The sequence below is a fragment of the Apodemus sylvaticus genome, chromosome 3 (assembly GCF_947179515.1).
Source record: "Apodemus sylvaticus chromosome 3, mApoSyl1.1, whole genome shotgun sequence".
NCBI classification, from domain to species: domain Eukaryota; kingdom Metazoa; phylum Chordata; class Mammalia; order Rodentia; family Muridae; genus Apodemus; species Apodemus sylvaticus.
In genome coordinates this window covers 161,823,502-161,849,468 of record NC_067474.1, presented here as the reverse complement: position 1 = coordinate 161,849,468, position 25,967 = coordinate 161,823,502, and the positions used below count along the sequence as shown (strand labels likewise).

General features: G+C 38.0%; 2 protein-coding genes across 3 annotated transcripts in view; both read left to right on the top strand.

Annotated features, from left to right (window-relative positions):
* The window catches only part of LOC127681622 (zinc finger protein 665-like), a 384,770-nt gene that overhangs the window by 22,636 nt on the left and 336,167 nt on the right, over positions 1-25,967 (top strand).
* On the top strand, positions 3,918-11,841 carry LOC127681638 (zinc finger protein 501-like). 2 transcript variants are annotated; one of them, XM_052178116.1, is made up of 5 exons: positions 3,918-3,972; positions 9,175-9,301; positions 10,189-10,566; positions 10,651-11,047; positions 11,216-11,841. In XM_052178116.1, the coding sequence occupies exons 1-5, from the start codon at positions 3,943-3,945 to the stop codon at positions 11,703-11,705; spliced, it is 1,422 nt and encodes a 473-aa protein (XP_052034076.1). In that variant the 5' UTR covers positions 3,918-3,942; the 3' UTR covers positions 11,706-11,841. The 2 variants fall into 2 exon arrangements, with proteins under 2 accessions (XP_052034076.1, XP_052034075.1); XM_052178115.1 differs by having other exon boundaries at positions 10,819-11,841.

The following is a 25,967-nucleotide window of genomic DNA, read 5'->3' as shown; positions in this document are numbered from 1 at the left end:
AATAAATCTGTGAGTAGAGGAACCCAATATCTAAGAGACATTACTAGAGAATGCCTTCGTAGAATGCTATGGTCTTCTAGTTCTCAAGATTCCCAGTGTCTGGATGCTACACATTATTATTTGTGTCTATCTACATTAAAAACATTGTGGTGCGAACCAAGTGATAGTTAATTTTGACAAGAAGGCTCAAAAGTATGGAATTGTGTCTATTTAGAATCAGGTGTGTATTTGCGGAAATGTCAGTTCCAAGATTTAAAGTCAAAGACCTAGTGTTCATATTGACTTCATGATTAAAGTATGTAAAGCAATGGGTTATTCTTCCCATTCTAAAATTAACTGTTGTTCAGTGTTGATGAAATAGATGATGTACTTTTGCTGTTATACAAATAGAAAAAATAATTCCATGATATATACTCATTTTAAATATTTACTACTGTTGTATTTAAAGCAGAGCATCTCTCACTGGAGCAGGTATTTATGATCTATTGCTGGTAGAAATGACAACAATACTCAGTCTGTATGTCACAGGCAATGGAAATAATGGAAATGCTTTGAAAAATGTCTTGATCCCACCCTGGAAATTCATGTATTCCTATGCCTACTTTTTATTACCTACTTGATGGTGTCTACAGATCCTACAGGCAACAAGTTGTTTGTTTTTTTTTTTTTTATTCGATATGTTTTTTATTTACATTTCGAATGATTTCCCCTTTTCTGGTCCCCCACTCCCAGAAAGTCACATAAGCCCCCTTCCCTCCCCCTGTTCTCCCACCCATCCCTTCCCACTTCCCTGTTCTGGTTTTGCCTTATACTGCTACACTGAGTCTTTGCAGAACCAGGGGCCACTCCTCCATTCTTCTTGTACCTCATTTGATGTGTGGATTATGTTTTGGGTATTCCAGTTTTCCAGGCTAATATCCACTTATTAGTGAGTGCATACCATGATTGATCTTTTGAGACTGGGTTACCTCACTTAGTATGATGTTCTCCAGCTCCATCCATTTGCCTAAGAATTTCATGCATTCATTGTTTCTAATGGCTGAATAGTACTCCATTGTGTATATATACCACATTTTTTGCATCCATTCTTCTGTTGAGGGATACCTGGGTTCTTTCCAGCTTCTGACTATTATAAATAGGGCTGCTATGAATATAGTGAAGCATATATCCTTATTACATGCTGGTGAATCCTCTGGGTAAACAGGCATCAAGTTTTACATACTGCAAATGTATGATAGCATTATGTTTTCCCTACATCACCAATTCCTGTTTTATAGAAATTCCTGTTGTCCGTAAATTTTCTATCATATGAATTAAAGATTATCCTCATTTTTTCATACATATTATTAATTGTTAGAATATTTACACAGAAACATTTGGATAGATTACTTGCATTACCTGGTTTCTTTGCCATTTCAGATTTTACAATGTTCCAAGAATTTATTTTAATCTGTGCTGTCTAAATTCCCTACTGCTTGCATTTTCAGGTGAGTGCCTTTGCACATGAAGTGCCCCAGAGTGCTTGCACAGTTACTGCATTTTCTCTCCCTTTTTTATTCAAGTTTTCATTATATTCTTGTATTTTGTGTATGTTCTGAGGCAGGTTTTAGATGGGTATCCATGCTGTCATATATTCATCATGCCATGTTCCATGGTATATGACAGCATGGGTTTCCATAATTCCATTTCCTTCTTCTTTTAGAGACTTGCTTCCCCCCCCACTGCTTGTTTGTCACTTACCACTCTGTGAATTGTCAGTTTCTCCTTACAAATCATGTTTGTGTCACTTAGGTGAAAGCAGTAAGAATTTATATGCATATCCAGTATTTCTACATATTACAGTATTTCAATTATAAATTCAATTTAGGGCCTTTTATCTTTAGAGTGACTTTTGACCAGGTTCCAGTTCCATGTTTGTATTTTATTTGTAGGCTGACCTGAAACCAAGTAAAACTAGTAACGTTTCTGTTACCTACTTGTCACTACTACGCTGGCAGATTTACATTGTCAGACAGGCTGGTATTACAGCACACATGTCAGCATGTAGGGAGAACCATTAATGACTCCTTACACCCATCAAGCTACAGAGTCCTTTTCAGCACTTTGTATGCTAAACCAGCATATCCAAGATCCTTGTAGACAGAGTGGTATTCTGACTTCTTAGATTATTCTTTAGATATGTATAAAACAAAATGATATTTTCTTGTATTTTTCTATAGCTTATTAAGTATATTATCAGATTGAATTATACCCTTGGGATATTTGTAGCTCTTGAGTTGTAAGATTATGTTTCTTGTAATTTGAGAGAACTTGCCTTCCACTTATTATTTGAACATTGAAAATATTCTAAGTCTTACTTTCTCTTTGTAAGCACTGCTGCACTGTGATAAGTTAGTGTGGAGGCTTTGCACATCTTGTCTTCTAAGTAGAGTCTCTTCAGTTTATGTAATGATAGGTTTGGGATGTTGGCTATTATCTTCATTAGACTCAGTAATTTTCCTTCTGTTGTCACATTCTTCAGAGATTTCACAGTGATGGACTGTGATATTTTACCCTAGGCCTTTCACAGATATATTGAACTGGTTTTGAGTCTTCTTTCACTGACTATACATAAGTTGTGCCTTGACTTGTATGATTTGTACTTGTTGAAATAATTTTGAACCTCTAGCATGAAATCCAGTTGAGGTTACCTTCTGCATCTTAACCTGTGACAGCGGGGCTTCAAGGGTCTCACTGTATTTATATTCATTACTGACTGGGAACCTGAGATCTTCCTGGAACAATGCCAATTCAAGAAGCTATGCATATTCAAGAAGATGTTCCAACAGTGATAGTATTATAGCAGATTTAATACAATGAGTGAATCATCCCAAGAGCATACTCTGAAATGGTTCATTTTATCCCTGTATGTATGTACGTACACACACACACACACACACACACACACACACACACACACACACATATTTATGACTTTCACAAAGGATGTCAAAGGCCAACCATCATTAAACACATATTTCTTAAGGTCTTGGGAACTGACACTCCTCTCCTGTTATCAGTCTGTATGTGGGTCTGAAACATTAGATGCATCAAGTTATGAGTTCCTGGAACTGTAATAAAAGTTTACTACACCATTGGAAAAGGTGAGAAAAACTGGATTAAAATTATAGCAGAATTAAATATTATTTAAAGACATTTCTGACTTTAATTATAATATTCCACATATTAATGTGTTTATGTAGATGTCAGGAGATCAAGGTCAATGCATACAATGGTGTGCATGGGAGTTAGAATACAGGGCCATATTGAAAGGAGAAATAAGATGGAAATATAACTGTAATCTCATGATCACTCGAAAGCCTTAGATGGTGATGATGATGAAAAGGTCTATAACTAAATCTGATGGTAATTTATTCTCCTTGAAAAGCCATGATATTTGGCAGATAGAATCTTTGTATTTCAAGACAACAGACACACATGGAAAGACGATATACTGTATCTACCTGGTAAAATGGAGTAGAATCTCATTAAAGGGTCAGATATCATATTCTAGAATGATGGCTAATGAAATGCCATTCATTTGTAGGCATCAATCATGGTAGTCACTTGCCCTTTGTCCTTTAGTCTAGACCCAGGAAGATGAGTCCTCAGAAATAACTCTTGAGTAATAGTGCTTTACAGCAGGTATGCATGTGCTCTCTCTTTTTGTCTGGTGCAGGCTGATGTTAGAAAGTGGCCTCAGATTATACTCATATTCCTTTCCACACTACATTGTCACTCCATGATCTCAAGTCTGGTTATCAGTTTGCTTTTAATGTATTTTTATGTGCTTTAGCGTTGTCTATAATGGGTTGTATTAATTTCATCTTTGTGCTTTTCAAACCCTGTGAAATTTCAAGAGGAGTCCCAACATTTGAAACTTGGAGAAGAACAACAAAAAGAATGAGTGCTCCTTTGGTAAACACTCCACAGGTCAGTGTGCTGTCTACATTTGTTTTAGAAATCTCTTTATCATTCAAATCATTCAAAAGTGTTATTATCTACATGTGATCATGTTATCTAAAGGGCTTATTTTCTAAGATCTTCATTTTCTTGTGGCATAAAGAAAATGTAGTGTTTAAGACTTTCTCATAAATAACACCATACTATTTTCACTGAATTTTCTACTGTTAGGCCATTCAAATTCCATGGACAAAAGACTGAAGGTCTCAAAGAGAATCTATTGTAAATGATTCTCAAAAACTCTTATGAATAGCTAATTTCTACATTGGATGGAGCTGTGTACTCTTATATTACTGTGGAAGGAAAGTCTTGTTTGTCACAGAAGTTGCTTTTCAAAGATTGTTAGGGTTCCAGACAAAAACTTGTGATTGTGGGTATTGAAATATGTGGACACTCATGTCGCTGAGCAATGAATGAAAGAGAACAATTTGTAGAAGGATAAAACTATAAGAGCCTCACTCTCTTGAATCCTAATCACAAATATATTAGGTCACTAGAGTAACAGATGATGGCAGAAATTGGAAAGAGTGTCTTTTTTTTGCCATAACAGTGCTGTGTTTGTGAGCAGATGCAGATTGCAGTATTCTTTTCTTTTTTTTTAATTTTACAACTTTTTTGTCTTTTACTTATTTATTTTTTACACTCCAGATTTCATTCCTCTATACTCCCTATCCACCATCTGAGTGCTCCCCATTCCATTCCTTCTCCCACCCTCCCCACCCTCACCCTCCACCCAACCAGACCTCTAGACTCCCTGGTGGTCAGCAGCTTCTGTCCATTGGTTAGGTGCAAATATCTGCATCTGACTCTTTCAGCTGCTTTTTGGGTCTTCTGGAGGGCAGTCATGATAGGTCCCTTTAATGAGCACTCCGTAGCCTCAGTATAAGTGTCAGACCTTGGGACATCCCCTTGAGCTGGATTCCACTTTGGGCCTGTGGCTGGACCTTCTTTTTCTCAGACTCCATTTCCATCCCTGCTGTTCTTTCAGACAGGAACAATTATGGAACAAAACTCAGAGTTTTGACTGTGGGATGGTAACCTCCTCCCTCACTGGGTACCCTGTATTCCTGCTGGAGGTGGGGTAAATAAGTTCCTTCTCCCTACTGTCACGCATTTCATCTATGTTCCTTCCTTTGAGTCCTGAGATTCTCTCACCTCACAGGTCTCTGCATTCTGGAAGGTCCCCCCCAACCTCCTATCTCCTGAGGTTGCCTGTTTCCATTCTTTATGCTGGCCTTTGGAAATTGCTCTATCTCTATGAAGAACTGATTCAGAATTTTGATGGATATTGCCTTGAATCTATAGATTGATTTTGGTAAGATGTCCATTTTTCCTCTACTAATCCTGTCAATCTTGAGAATGGGAGATCTTTCCATCTTCTGAAGACTTCTTTTATCTTTTCAGCGAGAGTGGCCAGCCTTGACTAGTCCCTGATTTTAATTGGAGTGCTTCAAGTTTCTCTCCATTTAATTTGATGTTGGCTATTGGTTTGCTGAATATTGCTTTTATTATGTTTCATTATGGGCATTGAATTTCTGATATTTCCAAGATTTATAACAAGTATGGATGTAGTATTTTGTCAAAAGCTTTTTTAAGCAGCTAATGAGACGGTCATTTGGTATTTTCTTTGAGTTTGTTGATACAGTGTATTATGTTGATGGATTTTTGTATATTGACCCATCCCCTGCATCCCTGGGATGAAGCATTCTTGATCATGATGAATGATCATTTTGATGTGGTCCTGGATTTTGTTTGGTAGTGTTGTTAAACCCATCTGGCCTGAACCTTTTTTTGTTTTTTGTTTTTTGTTTGGGAGATTGTAATGACTGCTTGTATTTGTTTTGTGATTTGGGGACTGTTTAGATGGTTTGTCTGATCCTAATTGATCCTCCTTGACCTTGGTACCTGTCTAGACAACCTATTTTAACTGAATTTTCAAGTTTTGATGAATATAGTCTTTTGTTATAGGATCTCATGCTTATTTTTAAATTTACTCTATTTCTGTTGTTATGTTTCCTTTTTCATTCCTTATTTTGTTAATTTGGAATCTGTCTCTTTGCCCTTTAGTTAGGCTGACTGAGGGTTCATCCATCTTTTCAATTTTCTCAAAGAAAATCAGCTCCCCATTTTGTTGATTCTTTGTATATTTTCTGTGTTTCTACTTGGTTGACTTCATCTCTGAGTTTCATTATTTCCTCACTTATATTCCTCTTGGGAGTGTTTGATTCTTTTTGTATTAGAGCTCTCAGATATGCTGTCAAGCTGGTAGTGTATGATCTCTCCAGTTTCTTTAAGAATGCACCGAGAGCTATGAATTTTCCTCTTAGCACTGTTGTCATTGTCGCCAATAAGTTTTGGTGTGCTATTTCTTCATTTTTGTTAAATTCTAAAAAGTCATTTTTTTTTTGTATATTCTTGCCTGAGTTCATTATTATTGAGGAGAGAGTTGTTGATTTTCCATGTGTATATGGGCTTTCTGTTGTTTCGGTTGTTATTGAAAACAATTAGTCCATGGCAATGTGACAGGATGCATAGGATTATTGCAATTTTCATGTGCCATCTGACCTCATTTTTTTTTGTTTCTGATTATATGATTAATTTTTGGAGAACATACCATGAGACATAGGAAGTTATTTTGTTTGTTTGTTTTATTCTGAAATGGTCATTAGATGTCTGTTAAATCCATTTGGTTTATAACTTCTGTTAGTTTCACTATGTCAGTTTAGTTTCTGTTTCCATGATCTGTCCATTGGTGCAAGTATGGTGTTGAAGTCTCCTACTATTATTGTGTCATGTTAAATGTGTGCCTTGAGCTTTTGTAAAGTTTCTTTTACAAATGTGGGTGTCCTTGCATTTGGAACATAGATTATGAAAATTGTGAGTTCATCTTGTCAGATGTTTTTCCTTTCATGAGTATGGAATGTTATCCTTCCTCATCTTTTTGATGTATTTTGATTGAAAGTCAATTTTATTCTATATTAGAATGCCTACTCTATCTTGTTTCTTGTGTCAATTTGCTTGGAAAAAATTGTTTTTCAATTTTGTTTGCTTCTTTTCTTTAGAAGGAATAATGGTTAATCTACTCTGTTTCCTCTTCCCTGAAACATATGGTGTTTCATAGGGAAAACCGGAAGGATTGTATTGATGTTTTTATTATTATTCTGAGACTTTTAATTATATAATTGTTCATCTGCATGTTTTTATGTACACATTATGCCCCTAGATCCCTGGTTCATCTCCAAACCCATGAGACTGAAGTCACAGCAAGTGCATTTGCCTCTGTCATTTTTTTCATGCCCCAGGTTTATATTTCTGATGACAATTTGTAATAGACATTATATATAACCTGTGTAGTATAATTTTTGTAAAATAAAGCAAGAATTGAAAGTCATACATTTCTATGCAAGCTACCATTCTGATATACAAGTGAGGTCATATTCCAAAGGAAAAAATTAGTGTTATATTACAAGATTGAGATGTTCAATAAAGTCAGTTCCATAAGGAATAAAGTATTCCACATTTCTGAAGTGTTACCATGGTTTTCCCTCAATTTGAAACAAGATTCAATCAAAGAAAAAGATTCTACTTCATTGAAATACATCTTGTCTCATGCTGTTTTTTTACACATACATACCTAAGTATTACGTTGTGAAAGACCATATGGAATGTATGAAGTTTTTATTATGTGTATTTTTTTGCCAGATTTTATTAAACTCTAAATAATGTAATGCTCTCTACTAGAGGGTATTCTAATTTTTTAAAACGTTCATTTATTTATTTCATTTATGTGAATACACTGCCTCAGTCTTTAGACATACCAGAAGAGGGAATTGAATCTCCAATAAAGATGGTTGTGAGGCACTATTTGATGGCTGGGAATTGAACTCCGGACCTCTGAAAGAGCAGTAAGTGCTCTTAACAGCTGAGCCATCTCTCCAGCTCTGGATTTTTCTTTTCTTTTTATTCGATACAGGGGTTCTCTGTCTACCCCTGGCTGTTCTAGAACTAACTCTGTAGACCAGGCTAGCATTGATCTCTATTGCCTCTGACTCCCAAGTGCTGGGATTAAAGGTGTATACAAACACTGCCTTGTCAACCCTGTTTTTTTTTTAGTACTTAGTTGTGAATATACTTTAATAAAATAATTTGTCTAAATATTTGATTCTATATGTCATTTGGAATGTTTAATGTATAACCTGACTTTGTAGTCCTCTTCTGTTTAAGGAAAAAACTCTGACATTTAGTCCATCCATTACTTCTTTATGTCATAGTCTATCTGTTTATTGTAGAAAGTTTGTAGTCTTTTATCTAAGTGTCAAAATGTTAAATTGATAATACTACAATACAGTCATGTGAGACCCAGCTTCACACAGGATTGAACAAGTGTCCATATTTGAGCAAGGTGGATATTGTAGATTTGAAAACATATTTTTCCTCATCATAACTTGGCCATCTGTGATGTGACACAGGTATTCTGCTTAATAACACTGCATATTTCATAAAGGTACTTTAACTGAATATAGATATCAAATGTATGTGGTATATTCTGAAAATGTTTGCTCCTTTAAGATAATCATATCATTAATTCTCAGAGGTATAAAACATGGAAGTCTATGACTATTTAAGTAAAGTATATTTTATTAGAGTTAACATCTTTTTTCTATAATGTATGTTGGCTTCATTTGCCTTAAATTATGCATATGTGTTGTATATTTGTCCTGTCAGTAGTGTTCAGCAGAAATCATTGGACTTTAAAGAACTGGGTTAAAAAAAAATCCATGGAGTGGTGCCATGAGGTTGTTGGGAAAATAATTTTATAATAGAGGACTTTTAAAAGATATTATACATTGCCAACAGCAAACAAAATTTCTGAATGTAGTGCTTGTGGCAAAACTTTCATTTGCTGCAAAGATCTCAGAAAGCCACAGAAAATTCATGAATATGAGAGCCTTAATAAATGAGAACATTATAGTAAGCCATTCTATAGACTGTCTATGAAAGAGCAGCAATTCATAAGTTCAGACACATCTCTATTAAACTTTTAAAAAACATTTTCCTTCCATATTTTCCCTTTTTCATCTGTATCAGTAAGTATCTCCTATTCTTTCTGCCATTTTATTAACATAGGAAAACAATATTGTCCAGTAGCATTTAAGTAGTTTTCCATTTCAGGGTTTGTTAACCTTCAATGATGTGTCTTTGAACTTCTCACTGGAAGAATGGGAATGTCTCAATTTTGCTCAACGGTCATTGTACATAGATGTAATGTTGGAGAATTTCAACAATCTATTGTTTTTGGGTAAGATTACACTCCTTTTTGAATTCCTGAATCTTTATTTGAATTTCCTTACATTCTGTTTATGTAAACTCTCTGAAATGTCAAGAGACCACTAGAATAAGGAAGTGGTTATTCTGGTTAGAATCACAAATTTTTCATGGGATTTCCCTCTCGGTTCTGATTTCTTTTGAAGAGTATATGTCCAGTGTTGTATTCTTTGATATCTTTCCATTCCTCTTATATAACTTTAATTGGAATTTCCAATTCCAAAGTTTCCAAAAATTAATTGGAAATTTCCAATTTAAAAAAAATTAAATGTTGAGAACAAGGAATTAAATTTCTATACGCATAATAATTTCAGCAAATAAAATTACTATTACTTTAACTCTTCTTTATACATGTGATGAGAGGATTTTCTATTCTGCTCCAATCTATTTGCTGTATTATAGGGTTATTTTACGTTTATGGTCCTCTCTTATTTTAGGGTGGGGATGTTTCCTTCTATGATTTTGGTGATCAGCTACTGATGCCAAAGTATTTTAATGTTTATTCTCTTCCACTTGCCTCTCACCATCTAGTTATCCCTAGTGCTAGGTGGTCTGCATACATTGATCAGATATCCACTTTGTGAAAGTTCAGTACTGATCAATCACATTATTTGTCCTAGTTTCTACAAAGTGCTGTTTGTTAAACATTTAGAAGGGTATTATCATTTCCTCTCAGTGGATGTAGATCAGAATTGTGGTTTTTCTAAGGATCCAAGTAATCATTATGAAAAAAGAAAAAAGCTGTTTTGAGAGAATGATTTCTTGATATTTAATTAGCTTGAAATATCAGCAAACATGCATTACTGAATATATTTTTTCTCAATCCAATAATCCCTGCCATCTTTATTTGTATCTTTTCAGAAAATCATCTCATACACGGAAGACATCGGAAGGTCTTAGATCAAGACACAGAGTGCAATGTCCATGAACATATGAATATGCAAGAGAAGTCTTATAAATGTAATGAGCTCAGCAAAATGAATAATGAATCCACCCAAAGTACACCTTATAAAACTAACCACAGAGATGCCTCACTTCAATCCTCAAACTTGAAAAGACTTAAAATTGGGAAAACCAGAGAAGTTTCCAAATATAAAGACTGTATAAAGTATTTAAATGAGTGCTCTATAAATAATCTACATCACGGAATACACATAGGGAAGAAAGAAAACAACAATCCAGATTTTGATAAGGGTTTTGCATCTAAACATAAACTGATGCTGAAACCAAACAATAATGGTAAGAAGCTTTACAAATGTAGTCAATGTGACAAATGCTTTACTCACAGAGGCATTCTTAGAATTCATCATAGAATTCATACAGGAGAGAAACCTTACAAATGCAGTGAATGTGACAAATGCTTTACCCAAAAAGGCAGTCTGCAATGTCATCAGCGAATTCATACAGGAGAGAAACCTTACAAATGCAGTGAATGTGACAAATGCTTTAGTGGCAAAAGTAGTCTTAGAATTCATCAGAAAATTCATGCAGGTGAGAAACCTTACAAATGCAGTGAATGTGACAAATGCTTTACCCAAAAATGCAGTCTTGATAATCATCAGCGAATTCATACTGGAGAGAAACCTTACAAATGCAGTGAATGTGACAAATGCTTTTCTGTCAAAAGTAGTCTTAGAATTCATCAGAAAATTCATACAGGAGAGAAACCTTACAAATGCAGTGAATGTGACAAATGCTTTACCCAAAAATGCACTCTCCTTAGTCATCAGAGAATTCATACAGGAGAGAAACCTTTCAAATGCAGTGAATGTGGCAAATGCTTTACCGAACAATCCTATCTTAGGATTCATCAGAGAATTCATACAGGAGAGAAACTTTACAAATGCAGTGAATGTGACAAATGCTTTCCCGGACAATCCTATCTTAGGATTCATCAGAGAATTCATACAGGAGAGAAACCTTACAAATGCAGTGAATGTGACAAATGCTTTACCCAAAAATGCAGTCTGGAATGTCATCAGCGAATTCATACAGGAGAGAAACCTTACAAATGCAGTGAATGTGACAAATGCTTTACCCAAAAATGCAGTCTTGATAGACATCAGCGAATTCATACTCGAAAGAAACCTTACAAATGCAGTGAATGTGACAAATGCTTTAACCAAAAATGCAGTCTTGATAGTCATCAGCGAATTCATACTGGAGAGAAACCTTACAAATGCAGTGAATGTGACAAATGCTTTACTGTCAAAAGTAGTCTTAGAATGCATCAGAAAATTGATACAGGAGAGAAACCTTACAAATGCAGTGAATGTGATAAATGCTTTACCAGACAATCCTATCTTAGGATTCATCAGAGAATTCATACAGGAGAGAAACCTTACAAATGCAGTGAATGTGACAAATGCTTTACTTGACAATCCTATCTTAGGATTCATCAGAGAATTCATACAGGAGAGAAACTTTACAAATGCAGTGAATGTGACAAATGCTTTACCCAAAAATTCTATCTTCAAATTCATCAGAAAATTCATACAGGAGAGAAACCTTACAAATGCAGTGAATGTGGTAAATGCTTTACCAGACAATCCTATCTTAGGATTCATCAGAGAATTCATACAGGAGAGAAACCTTACAAATGCAGTGAATGCGACAAATGTTTTACTGACAAAAGTAGTCTTAGAATTCATCAGATAATTCATACAGGAGAGAAACCTTACAAATGCAGGGAATGTGATAAATGCTTTACCTGACAATCCTATCTTAGGATTCATCAGAGAATTCATACAGGAGAGAAACCTTACAAATGCAGTGAATGTGACAAATGCTTTACTAACAAAAGTAGTCTTAGAATTCGTCATAGAACTCATACAGGAGAGAAACCATACAAATGCAGTGAATGTGACAAATGCTTTACTGAGAAAAGTACTTTTAGAAGTCATCAGCAAATTCATACTGGAGAGAAACCTTACAAATGCAGTGAATGGGAGAAATGCTTTACCCAAAAAATGCAAATTGCATACTTGTTAGAGAATAAATAAAATAGAGAAACTCTAAATGTATTTAATGTGACAATTACTGTATCCACAGTAGCAGTCTTAGAAATTATCAGAGAGTTCATACAAGAGAGAAATCACAAATGCAGTGAAGGAAACAAGTTCTTTACCCATATTCCCTGTCTTAGAAAACATCAGAGAATTTTTATAGTAGTGTAAGATTAGAAATTGTAGTGAATGAGGAAATCCTTTACCAAGGATGGACATTTTAGAATTTTTCTGAAAATATGTACATGACAGAAATGTTTCAAATGCAGTGGTGGTAAAAACACTTGATTTGACTTCTGGCTCTGTGCCACAGGCAATGCATGTACAAGAGAAATCTCACAAATGCAATGCAATGACTGAAAATTCCTTTGACTTCCTTTAAGTTCTGAAAAAAACACCTGAATATTTATACTGAGGAAAATGTTTCTACCGTAAAAGAAAAACAAAAAATGTGTCAAATGCTTTATCGAGACTCTTTACCACAAGAGGTTCTATACTAGAGAAATATTATAAGTAGGCAAAACTTGTGAAAACCTATCATGTTCCAATATTAGATAATGTAACCTATTTCTGCAGGGAAATACTCTGAAAATGTGACTATAGGAAAGTTATACTTGTTCAACCTCAAATATTATAAGATAAAGACCAAGTGGAGAAGGCAGAAGAATATTTTTGGACACTTTCCTTCGATCTAAAATAAAGGGTTCCAAGGGAAACAAAATTAAGGTGTTTAATAAACCTTTTAAACTATTTAATAATAATGACAGAATTCTTTACATTTAATTCACATAAAGGATTTCTGACAAAAGAGTATTTGATACACTGAGCCACCAAAATAGGATATTCTTTATCCTATAGAGATGCCTACGGGACTGGACTGTAGTGCTGCATGCCTTTAATCTCTTCACTTTGGGAGCAGAGACAGATTTCTCTGTTCCAGGCCAGGCTGGTATACAAAGAGAAATCTTGTCTCAAAAAAAAAAAAAAAAAAAAAAAAAAGATTCCTACAGTATCCAGTGTTCATAATCTCTATCAAATGCTGGTTTCAAGTTTCAGGTAACAACTATGAGTCCCTTGTGCTTGGGTCAACAAGTCCTTCCCAATAGTCCTGTAAGGAAATGCAATGAAGCTCATTGATTAATCCAGTTTGACTTGGTTGTTTTCAGTTTCTGCTTGGGATGCTTAGATGAATATATGTTGTATATCCCCAGGAAAAGGCTCTCATGAAATATAAGAGTAAGACACTAAAATTTTCTACAAGTGTATAACATGAACTTAATTCTAGTGATTTTAAGTGTGTGGATAATAATTCCTTTGGAGGGTGAAATGACTCTGTATCAGGACTTGATTAAGAGCAAATGAAAACATGTATTTCAAAAGGTCTTAGGACTGAGAAATCAATCTTTTGACTCTCAGTGAGTCTGCCTATATGAAAATGATTTGGGAGTCTCAACAATAAATATGTCTTTCATGAATTCTTAGGAATATGAGAGAAAAATCTACCAAACTATAAACAAAAATATGGCTTTGTCATTTTCAGGGATAGACATCCATATTGTGCTGTGTAACTGCATGTTTGTAAACTCTTTAATAGCATTTGATTGAGATAATTCCAATAAAACTCAGAACAATGCTACCTATTGGCTCATACTACAGACCATTTTGGTACCATTTCTTGTTGTGTTTTAAGACTACATGTCATGTGATCACGTATTATGAAAGTTGTGTAAGTGCTGAGGGAAAAGTTAGGAATACAAATTTCTCTTGTGCAGCTCAAGATCCTTCTACATTTTCCCTTTTTTTAGCGAACTTTCATAGGAAACTTTTTACAACTTAGAAATAAACGTTAAAATCACTTTTCATAGTACCCCCTTTCTTTCAACTTCAACTAGCAGGCTGTAAGTTTGAACCCTGCAATTCCTGGGTAGATAAAACAGAGGCTACACTGCTTAGACCCTTGCTGTTAGGCTACAGGTGGTAATTGCCTGAGCCAGCAGCTTTTAACCCTCAGAATGAGCAAAATGTTTTAGGAAATTTTTAGAAGTTATCCACATTCAGTATAGTTAGAAAGTTAGAACGTCCACACACCATCAGTCTTCAAATCCACAGTAGAACCCTGCTCTGTTTCCTTTCAACCTCCTCCAGACTGGGAGGTGGCCAGCAGGTCTTCATCTCCAAATAACTAGATCAGAACTCTGGGTCCTTGTGTGGGGAGTGTCCCATTGCATAGGCTCTGGTAATGCAATAGCTTTTCCTTGCCTCAGGTGATCCATATGTCCTTCTCGAGACTCCGATGAAATAGCATATAGAGGCACAGTTTATTTCAGAAAATCACTGCAATTGCATGTATCCAGATCTGTAAAAGAGAAAATGAGGCAGCTTTATGGTCCAGACTATGGGTAATCCTTTTGTAGAATGTAGAAAGTCCAGAGTTCATTGCCCTGTACTCCCCACATGGCAGCATTAGAATGTAAACCTAGCACTTAAGGAAGCGAGGCAACAGGAACAGAAGTTAAAAATTAACCTCAGAGAGACACTGAGTAGGAAGTCAGCCAGGGCTGCTTGAGAAATCCTATCAAAAATAGAAGCAGGCAGTGATGGTGATATATTATCCAGGTCTTGGGGCTAGAGGAAGGTAGATGTCTGTGTTCAAGGCTAACCTGGTTTACATAGGGTGTTTCAGGCAAGAATCCACAGTGAGACTGTCTGTAAATAAGTGAATTATAAAATAAATGAATAAGCCATGTAACATGTGACTAGACATGTCTATGAGCAAATTTCCTCAGAACTTCAGCTGAGAGTAGAACAGACAACCTAGATGTATGCATCACCAAACAGTGAGCTGTGGGCCTGGGCCAAGTAGAAAGTAAGCTGAACACCACCATGCATCTCTCCCTGCTTCTATATGGTAGACACACTGTGACTACTCATATTCATGGTCCTGTCTATGCTTTCCTTGTAATATGAGCTTGAATTCCTCTGGGTCCAAGAGCCTGTCCTCCTTAAAAAAAGGGGGTGGGCTTGATTATGTTTTCAGTGCTGTCATCTCTCTATATGCCTGTCTGTCCATTTTTCAATCATTCTGATTCTTTGAGTGTATGGACATGACATTAGAGATCAGAGGATGACTTGTAGAATGTGGCTCTCTCCTTCCACTTAGAGGGTCCATGGGACAGAATTCGCATGACCAAGATTGTACTTTAAGCACTTTTACCAGAAGAGCCATCTTATTAGCTCTTGTTTTAGACTCTCTCTCCCACATATGCATGTGTACAAAACACATAAGAATCATGTGTTTGAATTTGGTCCTCATGCAATGATGTCTCATTATGTATGTAAATGTTTAAAAATACTAAACACTAAAGTTGATCTAGTCTCAAGCAGTTTTGAACAAGGACAGTGGCCCTGAAGTAGCTCCATTTGTCTACCTGGGTTAAGACACAAGTTCAGAGACTGCAATGATTACCCAAGAGAAATGTAACTGCTCCTACTTCTAGAGGCTAATGTCCAATGTCAGGCACAGAGAGTCTTGCATCTGAAGGTCTCTTCCTTTCTTCTAAATAGCCACCTTCTCACAGGTTCCCATACAATCTCTTTCTAATTGTACTTTGCTCAATTCCCCTGTTTAGAAGAACAGCAATGTTACTGGAGCAGAGCCAGACGTTTGTTTACCTTCCTAACTTCTTGGCCTCCAGACACAGGCAAGTTCTTTGGAGTTTAGACCTTGTACACAAAGGTTGGGAACATGGGGAGTACAGTTCAGGCCATGATGGTCTCTTTTCTGAAGGTAGTAGTTCTGATGCTCTGTTCTGGAATCTGCTTGTGAACACGCAAGTTTCTGTTTTCACATATTTTTTTCCCCAATGAGTATTTATATAAACTTTATTACATTTTATATAATCGAATATAAACTTTATTACATTTTAAATGGTAAAACCTTTCCGTTTCCCACCTCCCTGAAAACCTCCAATCCCTCCTCCTACCCCGTCTCCAAGTATATGCCCCTCCACCTGATCCCAGTGCTCTGGGAGGCAGAGGCAGGTAGATTTCTGAGTTCGAGGCCAGCCTGGTGTATTGAGTGAGTTCCAGGACAGCCAGGGCTATGCAGAGAAACACTGTCAACAAACAAGTAAACAAATAAACAAAAAACTGGCCCCTCATGTCTTGAGAGATTCTTTTAGCCCTGAAATGAGCAGGGATTTCTGAGTGGATGCTTGTCCCCTCCCTTATCTTCCATGACCTGTGCCGTGATGATTATTTCCTGGCTGAACACCAGCGGGACAAACAATCCTTGACCTATCTGCTCCTGGAGCTGTGACGAAGGGCCCTTCCCAAAGTGTAGCACAGAGTTCTCTCCTTGATGACTTCACAGGTGCCTCCCTGTTGGGCACAGGAGTGTTCCAACCCACATTCTTTACCTTGGTGGTCCAGGGACAGTCTACAGGGTCCCTGGACCACCTAGGTAGAGAATAGGGGACCACAGGCGTAAGAGATGGACAGCAAGACAGTATTCTGATCAAGCTGTCAAATTTTATTACTTTACACCCAGCAAAATGAAGGAAAGTAAGGATGTAGGGAGGGGTATGAGGGGGCAAACATTGTCTTCGGGGAACAGTCTCTCAGGGGACAAGCACTGTCTCTAAACATTGTCTCTAGGAAGTAGTCTCTCAGAATTATCTCCCAGAGTATCATGACAAAGCTGGCTGGCTTCAGGAAGCTGGCAAACTAAAATGATCATGAGAAGCTGAAGTGGAAAGAGATTGCTATAGTAACCTAACTGCAAATGAACTGTCTATTCTAACCAGTATGAGCTGACCACCTTGATATTTGCATACCTGAAAGCCAAAATTTTCTTTCTAAAGGCAGGCTTGAGCATGTAAGATGGCTGAAAGGAGGAGGTGTTAAGATGTATGTAAGAATGGCTCCTGGCAGTTTCCCACCTCCCTGAAAACCCCCAGCCCCTCCTCTGACTCCCTGCCTCCAAGTTTATGCCCTTCCATCTGAACTACTCCCACAATCCCCTTCCTCGTTTTCCCTTTGTTGGGGGCATCTATTGAGCCTTCATCTAACCAAGGACCACGCCTTCCACTGATGCCCAACAAAGCATCCCTCTACCACATTTTTGGATGGAAACCTCTGTACCCATTGGTTGATGGTTTACACCCAGGGAGTCCTGAGACTTCTGGGTGGCTGACATCATGTTTCTTCCCATGGGGCTCTAGACCCCTTTAGCTCCTCTGAACCACCCTCCAACTCCTCCATTGGTGACCCCATGTCCAGACCATTGGTTGGCTGCCAACATCTGCCTCTGTATGTGTAAGGCTCTTGCAGGACCCCTCTAGAGACAACAATGGAATTCTCCATTTGGTATGCAATACTTGTCATCCATAAGGGGTTTGGTGACTATTTATAGTATGAATCCCCAGGTAAGGTTGTCTCTGTGTGGCCTTTACTTCAGTCTCTGTTCCATACATTTTCTTGTTTACTGCTCCTGAGAGTATTTTGTTCCCTTTCTTGGAGGAATCAAAGCATCCAGTCAATAAAGAAGTTTGCAGCTAAAGGATGATCATAAAAGTGGGAATTCTAGGTTCCAATAGGCAGCCTAGGAAATGCAGGAGAAAAGCACACTCACTGTGCTTTGGAGGGACAGAGTGCCACTAGTCATGAGATTTCTGGGCTGAAGTTTCTCTCTGAAGTCCTGACTATACTGAAATTTGCTCTGTAGATCAGATTGGCCCCAAACTCCAGAGATCCTAATACCTATGCTATATTTCTGGTTTCCTTCCTCTTTCTTGATGACAGACAGATATCCCAGTCAGGAGATCATGTTGATAAAGCCTTTAGACACTGCAGGAGTAAAATTTGCAGCACCCTGGATAGTTGTGGCCATAGATAGGTGAACTGAAATACTGCTTATCAGTCAGTGGTCTTGTTGTAATTCTAAATGCACTGCAATGTACACTTCACCAGCTCTGAATGTCACACAGTATAGTCAAGGTCACAATCTTGGGAGGAGTATTTCTGAAACCACTCTGTTCTCTCCCTGTTTAGGTTGACATGCTAGAGCCAGAAAAGAGCTAGACAGAGGAGAACCTTAGGGTGGGCCAAAATGTAAATTTCTAGAACAGCATCACAGAACACTTATTTTAGAAGAAGTAAATAATGTTGCACTGCATGCTACATAATGAATTCAGAAGAGACACAAACACCAAAAAAAGTAACTTAAAAGTAATCTTGTGAAGTGGCCCACACCTAAAACTTTAGTCTCAGCAATGAAGAGGATCATGCTGGAGGATTAGAATGTCAACATCAACATTGGCTTCTACAAAAAAAAAAATCTGTAGGATATAAAACGACATAAAGTTAAATAAAACAAATGCAGGTTAAATGAAGTATGGACTAGCCTGTCATACAATAGAATATTATCTAACCTCCAAATAAGAAAGAAGTTCTTACAAAAAATTGTGTGCTATACTCTTATTATTATCTAGTCTACCACATCTGTCTGCATTCTTAAGAAACATATTCTTCCAGGAAATAAAATTATTAAGAAATTCTGACACATTATTTCATGGATCAAACTTATCAAGTTTATGTACTGTGAAATAAGCCCATCAATGAAGGGAAGATTTTGCTAGACTCCAGTTATATACAGTGCCTTGTCTACTTAAATTCATAGATACAGAAAGAATGATGGCTGCCAGCAACAAAAGGAGACAAACATTGGGAGGTACAATAATGAGGACAGAGTTTCCCCAGATGAAGTGAGGGGAATTGAAAAAGAATTCTTATATTGTCAACATGGTTCCAGCAGGTTTGATGCCCATGGCTGGCATAGTGAAGAGAACTGACTCCTCAGGGTTGTCTGCTGACTTTCACTTGTTCACTTTGGCATATGGGCATCCTTTTAGTAATACACAGAGGCAGAAAAAGCCTTTAAAGGACAAATTTTCCCTTTAGTTTCTCAATAGTTCATTCCCGTATGGATTTCACTCTTCTTAAATTACCTGTCCTGAAGCATAAGTAACTAATCATTCATTTTTCTACTCAGGATATTAATAATGAGAAAATGTATTAAGCAAACAATCATTATTTCTATTTTATGTGTATTAGTGTTCCACCTCTATGTATGTGCACGGGACATGGGCTAGAAGAGGGTGTTGGATTCTACGTAACCTGGATTAAGAATGATTGTCAGCTACCATGTAGATTTTGGAACAGAACTCTGTTCTTCTAAGAGCAGCAAGCACTCCTAATCACCTAGGCATGTCTTCAGCCCCCACTGAGAAAAAATTGTTTCCTAAGTAAAAGGTACAATATTCTACACAAGTAAATAAATGGAAAATTTGAGAAAATACGTGAAATAAGGCTTTATATTTGATATTTGGGACATTAACGTTTTACAGCAGTATGACCAGGCTTCACTGGTTACCTCATGGAGTGTTAAAGACAAGACAGTGTTTTCCAAAGCTTCATGAGCTGGAGTCACAGAACAACACAACTCAAAGGTAAGAAACTTACAAACAAATAAAGGAACATATGCTTAGCAAGGCAATATGGTACACACCTGCATTCTTTGTACCCACAGGCTAAGTCAGATGATCCAGGACATCTTGATCTCAGAAAAACTAAAGACAACACACACAAAAAAGCAAATACCTCTGAATAGTTCACTTTCTCACTTGCTTTATTTTCATCTATGAATCTGGCATTAATTAAGAAAAGTATCATTATTTTGTGTTCTTTTAAATATACAGGTGTTTGGGTGACATATATTTCAGCCTGTGCATCTTGTGCATGCTTGTGCCCATGAAGGCCAGAAGAGACCATCAAATTTCCTGCAACTGGAGTTACAAAATTTTATGAGCCACAATATAGTTGATGCGAATTGTACCCAGTACCTCTCAAAAAGCAACCATTTTCATTTCCTCAACCATTTCTCCAGCCTGAAACTGGAACTTGCAAAAAGATCTGTATGTGCAAACATGTACAAAAGTGTCTAGAGAATCTACAGAGATGTGTTCAGTTCTCGGCGTCAGAGTTAAAGTCATCTGTATGCCACTGATTATGGGTGATCCAATGCCAGCCCTCTGATATAGAGGTGTGTCTCAGTTATCTTTCCACTACTATGGTAAAACAGCATGATCAATGCAACTTATAGAATGAAGGTTTTATATGGTTTCTGAAGATTAAAGCCCATGGAGAATGGCACATCATGGAGGTTGGCAGCTGAGCTGGAAGCTGAGAGCTGAGGGTTCATATAGAGATTCACAAAAAGGATGCAGAATAAATGCACTCAGAAGAGGGAGTCTTTTAACTCCAGAAGCTCACATCCAGTGGTATTATTCCTCCAAGGCGACACCTTCACAGAGACCACAAACAATATGTTCATTCAAACCACCACAAATAGTATGTGCACTATCAACTGCCTAGCCACCTGTCACATGTCAAAACTCAAATTTAATATTCTGCAACATAAAGCACACAAGGCATTGGAGAAACACCTGTCAAATATGTTTCTCATGAGGATCTTACCTGTCAGCTTTCCACTATATCCTTCATTTTGATAGTGGGTCAACCAGTTTCTAGACCTGGACCCAGAAAGGGGCATGAAGATACCTGGGACCTCAACAGAATCCTTCCACTGAGATCAAGGAGAGAGCACATTCAACATAAGACACATTTTTCAGTGAGTACCATGGTGAGACACTGCATTTGTGTGGATATATTGCACACATGCCATGGCATGCATGTGAAATCTTAAAGACCTCATTGGGTGTAGGTCCATATCTTATACCTTGAAGAGTTGTGTTTCTTTGTTGTTCTTCCAATTTGTATGCCTGGTTATGTTGCCCTTAAGCTTTGGGATTCCTCTATTTCAGTCTTTCTCCTCCCCATAGGATTATATACTCTTGGAATGCACCTCGGTTTTGAGATCAGGTCATCAAACTTATATTGGAAGGTTCCTTATCCATTAATCGAGCTCCACAGTCCTGGGATATTGCAACACGGCCTTTGATCTAGCCTTCTTTCTGGACACCAACCCTTAACTGTATGGTAGGTGGATAACTATCTTGATCTGAGAGCTAGAGAAAAACTTAGTATCCTAAGCAGGGTCATGTGGCACACACCCATATTGCATATTGAGGAGATAGAAACAGAATGATCAGAAGTTCAAGAACATAGTTGGCTACATGGTGAGTGCCTGGACAGCCTGGACTTTGTGAGATCATATGGGAGAGAATACACCGAAAAAAGCCACATTCCCAGTGGTGGGTGTTCATGCCCTGGTACCAGGTTTCTTTTTTAGGCAAAGGGAGATCAGATGAGACCATTACTCCTGGACCTCAAGAGGACCAGCAGAAAAGAGAGGCTTACATGAAAACAGGAAGTAGGGCCCTGAGTTTTATTAGCACACTACTTATAGCACTCCCTTCCCTCTATTCTGGATTTCCCACTTTTAATACTTCTTGAAACAGAACGGACAACAAAGGAGAGACAGCTAAGCAACTGCCATCTTGGCCACTATCAGCTCTCAGGTGCTTCTCCTCTTTGGACTCTGATGGTACTGGTAGAATATTGTCACCAGTCTGGATAGTCAGTCCTCAGGGCTTCTAGTGGGAGGGACAGAGTTAGGCAACCTGAGGCTATGATCAGATCAGTGGTACATCCTGTGCTGGCCAGGTTTGGAAGTAAAACAGTTAGGTCATAGGAAGCAACTAGGGGGTATATGAATAGTAAAATATTGTGAGGTTCCTTGTGGATAGATTGGGCACAATAGCTAAAACTCCTTCGGTATCTTGGAGTAAGGACCTCCTTCCTGACTAGAGTGGAACAGGTATCAAGGAGTTTCAAAGTTGCACCTTCTCAGAGCCTTGTTTCCTCATCTTGATAAGTTCTGTCTCACTGGGATATATTCACACCCTATGTTGAGACACACCCTGAACTCTACCATGTGTCATCGACTTGTGTCAGATGGATGCCAGCACTGTGCTTCTTTTTCATACACAGTTGTCCAGAGGCCAAGACCCAGAACTTTGTTTCAGAATTTAGAAGCAGGATATCCCAACCCAGCAGACAGTGTTTTGGAAAGCCAGTGTTAAAGGCATCTGACATACACAACTGTGGGAGACCTCCCTGAGCAGCCATGATCTCCCCCCTGGGGCAGAAGATTTCTCTACCCACTGGTTTACCTTGGTCACCCCAAACTCAGTTCATGTTGATCTGGCCACCACAACCCTCCTCAAGATGGAGGAGAAGGTAGGGATATTAGAAAAATTCTTTGCACACTTGACTTGGTCTTGAACAACTCAGTAGTATGGGTTAACTAAGCCACACATTAGAGGCCAATACTGAGGATCGTCCTTTGGGAACCTCTTTATAATTGAGCCAAAAGATCTTTCTCCTCCTCTCTTCTCCAATTGCAGCTACTTTGTCCTCCATCAGTCTTAAGCAGAACACCCTTTAATTCTCATCCTCATTAGGATATGAGCCGCAAAATGGAAACATTAGGGAAGATTCTCACACTCTTGGACACTGCAGATGGCTGGGTCCCTTGGGGAAGAAAGTTTCCTAGGTTGCTCAGGCGGTTAGGTTGGCTTGGTGGAAACTGTGTCTAGAAATGCTGAGAGGCCTTTTGCAGGAGAGACTAGAGCAACTCTTTTGAGGAAGACCTGTTCCATTGTTCTCTGTGGGTCCCCATGAGAAGAGGCAGTCCATGGTTTTAAAACATTTTTTGTCATGGAAGAGAGTTGAGATGAGTGAAATCATATCCTACTTCCTCAGGGCAGGCCTGAACTTAAATACCTTTTGTAGGGTGGAGTGTCAGGGAAGGAGAGCTTAATTGTCTAAGCCTCTCAGGCCTTTAGGTACCTCATTAAAATGGAGATCTGCCATGAGGCTACATGATCTGTAGTCACATTCTCTACTTGTAGAGGGACTTGAGGCATTGCCACATGTGACTCATTACCACAGAATTATGGAGAGCTGAGGCCTCCAGTCAGGAGCTTGGTGCCTATGAGCTCAGGGGACAAATACCTACTGTCCCTTGCAGTTATCTGCTGGGCCTCCGGGGTTTAAATTTAGCTTGACCAGAAAACAGACTGCCTTTCAAGGTCCCACAAGCTGAGCTCAGGAAAGTAAGCAGGGTGTGAGTGGAGGCAGTATGGATATGAGAAAGAGAAGAATTAGGCATGAACAGAGAGAAGGGAAGGAAAAGGAGAGGGACAGAGTCAGAGAGAAAGATACAGAGGGAGAGAGAGAGAGCAGATTTAATCAGTCAGTGTGTACAAGAATTTTGAGCCAGAACAGTTGATTTGAGCAGCTAGCAAGAGCTTAGTAAAACCTAGGAAATATGATCTTATTTAGCCTTAGAGTCTGAAAATATTCTAAGCCTAGATACGATTGTACAGACACTAGAAATGATGGCTAGATAAGTAGACTGAGGTCATATACATCAGAGATGACAATTACCACAGGTGTATAAACTTACCTTTACAGAGCTCCTTCTCTTAAGCAAGGAATATGCTTGGAAAAGCTGATAATGACCTGGGACCAGGACCTGTGGGGTGTGATTATATCAGATCTTGAGAACACAACTCTTGCCACCCTGTGGGGCAGAGGCTATTATTCCCAAGTCTGCTGTAGGCTTGCTCAGTAATGTTCCTGATATACCCTGTGTTCCCTGTGAACAGCATAGATTTGTTAGACTCCTCCGGAGTTTGTCACATTCTATGATAATTCCTGCTGACTACATAGAAGTCTCCCATTTCTTTCCATAGTTCCCCTGTAAGTAGTTTACTAGAGGCTGTTCTTCTTAAAATACTGCATGACTCATAGCTTGTAGAAGACCTCAGTTGCAAGATATTTGATCATACAGTGAACCCCCAAATGTAAACAAAATTAAATAATATCAACCATGGCTCAATAGGTGGAGCAAGCAACCAGGTGACAGGTGGAGAACCCTGGATTATTACGAAAAAATAACATAGAGAATAAGAGGGAGTTTGGTGCAAAGACAAAGAGATGCACAGGAAGAAGCATTGAGGTCCATTCAGTTTGGATGAGATAATTTGAGAAGGTGTGGCAGAAAGAGCTTCCTTCTGGGATTTTACCTGAAGAGGAAGGTCAGCAGGTGCTTTCTCTGCCTCTCTGAGCTAGCAGGCTTCCACTCAGCACCTGGCTCCTGAGTGTTCCTTGGGAAAATTGAATGACTTAGAATTTATCACACACAACAGACCTCTCTACTGCAACTATTACCTTTTCCATTGTTCTACTTTTGCCAACATTCTCATCCTCTGGATCTTTCCACTTAGGACCTTGTCACAGAAGACTGACCTGTTGTTTTAGGGTACTGGTGTACTTATGAAATAATTCTAGGAATATCTTTGCTGTGTAAAACTCCCATCTGCCTAAGTGGCTGGAACTGCAGTGTCTAGTCCATATTGAAACTGTTCAAAGCATATCCTGGGTTCTGATGCCAAAAGTGACAGCATATGTAGAAAGCAAGATCTAATCTAGGCTGACTCATGTTTGAGAACTATGTAGAGCCAAACGCATGGTGTCCTTAAGAAGATTAAATTAACCTAGTTTTATTATTGCTTAGAGTGATTGCTCCTTGGTAGCACATTAATTCTGGGACAGGTATATTTTCATCCACTTATACAATTTTTTCTAAGCAAGCTGTGTTGAATTGGTTCACCTTGATCACAGTCTGTTTCTCCCCAGGGCTTTTCTCTTGATTAAACTTCCCAAATTATTTAATTGAAAGGCTATCTCATAACAAAGATGTAAAATTACCCATTTGAGGTATGTAACTAAGTGTTCATTGCAGCAACAGAAAAATATTTTCAGGTGGACTATTGCTTCCACTTCCAGACCAGAGCAGGTGGGGCAGTGTAAGGTGAACAGGGCTGGGTGAAGCAGGATAGGCAATATGTAGATCACAGACTAAAGGTTAAGGGAGTCAGCTTTAGGAGTTACTATGATTTACAGGACCCTGATTCAGGAAGCGTGAATGATTATGTAATTTCCCAGCATGCATCAACTCGTGCATTTGAATGAAATCAGACCAGATTGGTGGGTATACAATTTCTGAAGATTAGCTTGAGCCAGTGAATATTAAATTTCCAATAAATGGTCTGTCCTATGCAGATATGTGCAGTCCTCACTGACATTGTTAACTCAGCTCAGAAATTTCAGACAGGGACTATTGGCTCAAGCTGTGTGTGTCAGGTTACAGATCTCAGCAGCTCACATTGCATATAGGAGGAAAGTCATACAGAATCTAGTAATACCATGCCCTCTACCAGGGAAGGGTCTGTTCTTTTTCAAAGTCAGTATACCTATGCATTTTTCAATTATATTCATTATCTTTTTAAAAGTCAATTGATAATATTACTATTTAAATTTCATTTTCTTTATGCATCACTACTCTGATCTGGTACTAGTTCCTGTTTTCCAATGTTTCCCATTTATAGAAACTTTTTCTATAAATTCCTTTTTCATTCCTTTTTCTCAAAGACTTTCATATTTCTTTATAGCAAGGTTTCATATAGTTCAGCCGTGCTCATCTTGTGTAGCTATGACTTTCTTTGAACCCCTAATTCTGGCTCTACTGCCCAGTGCTTGGAAGAC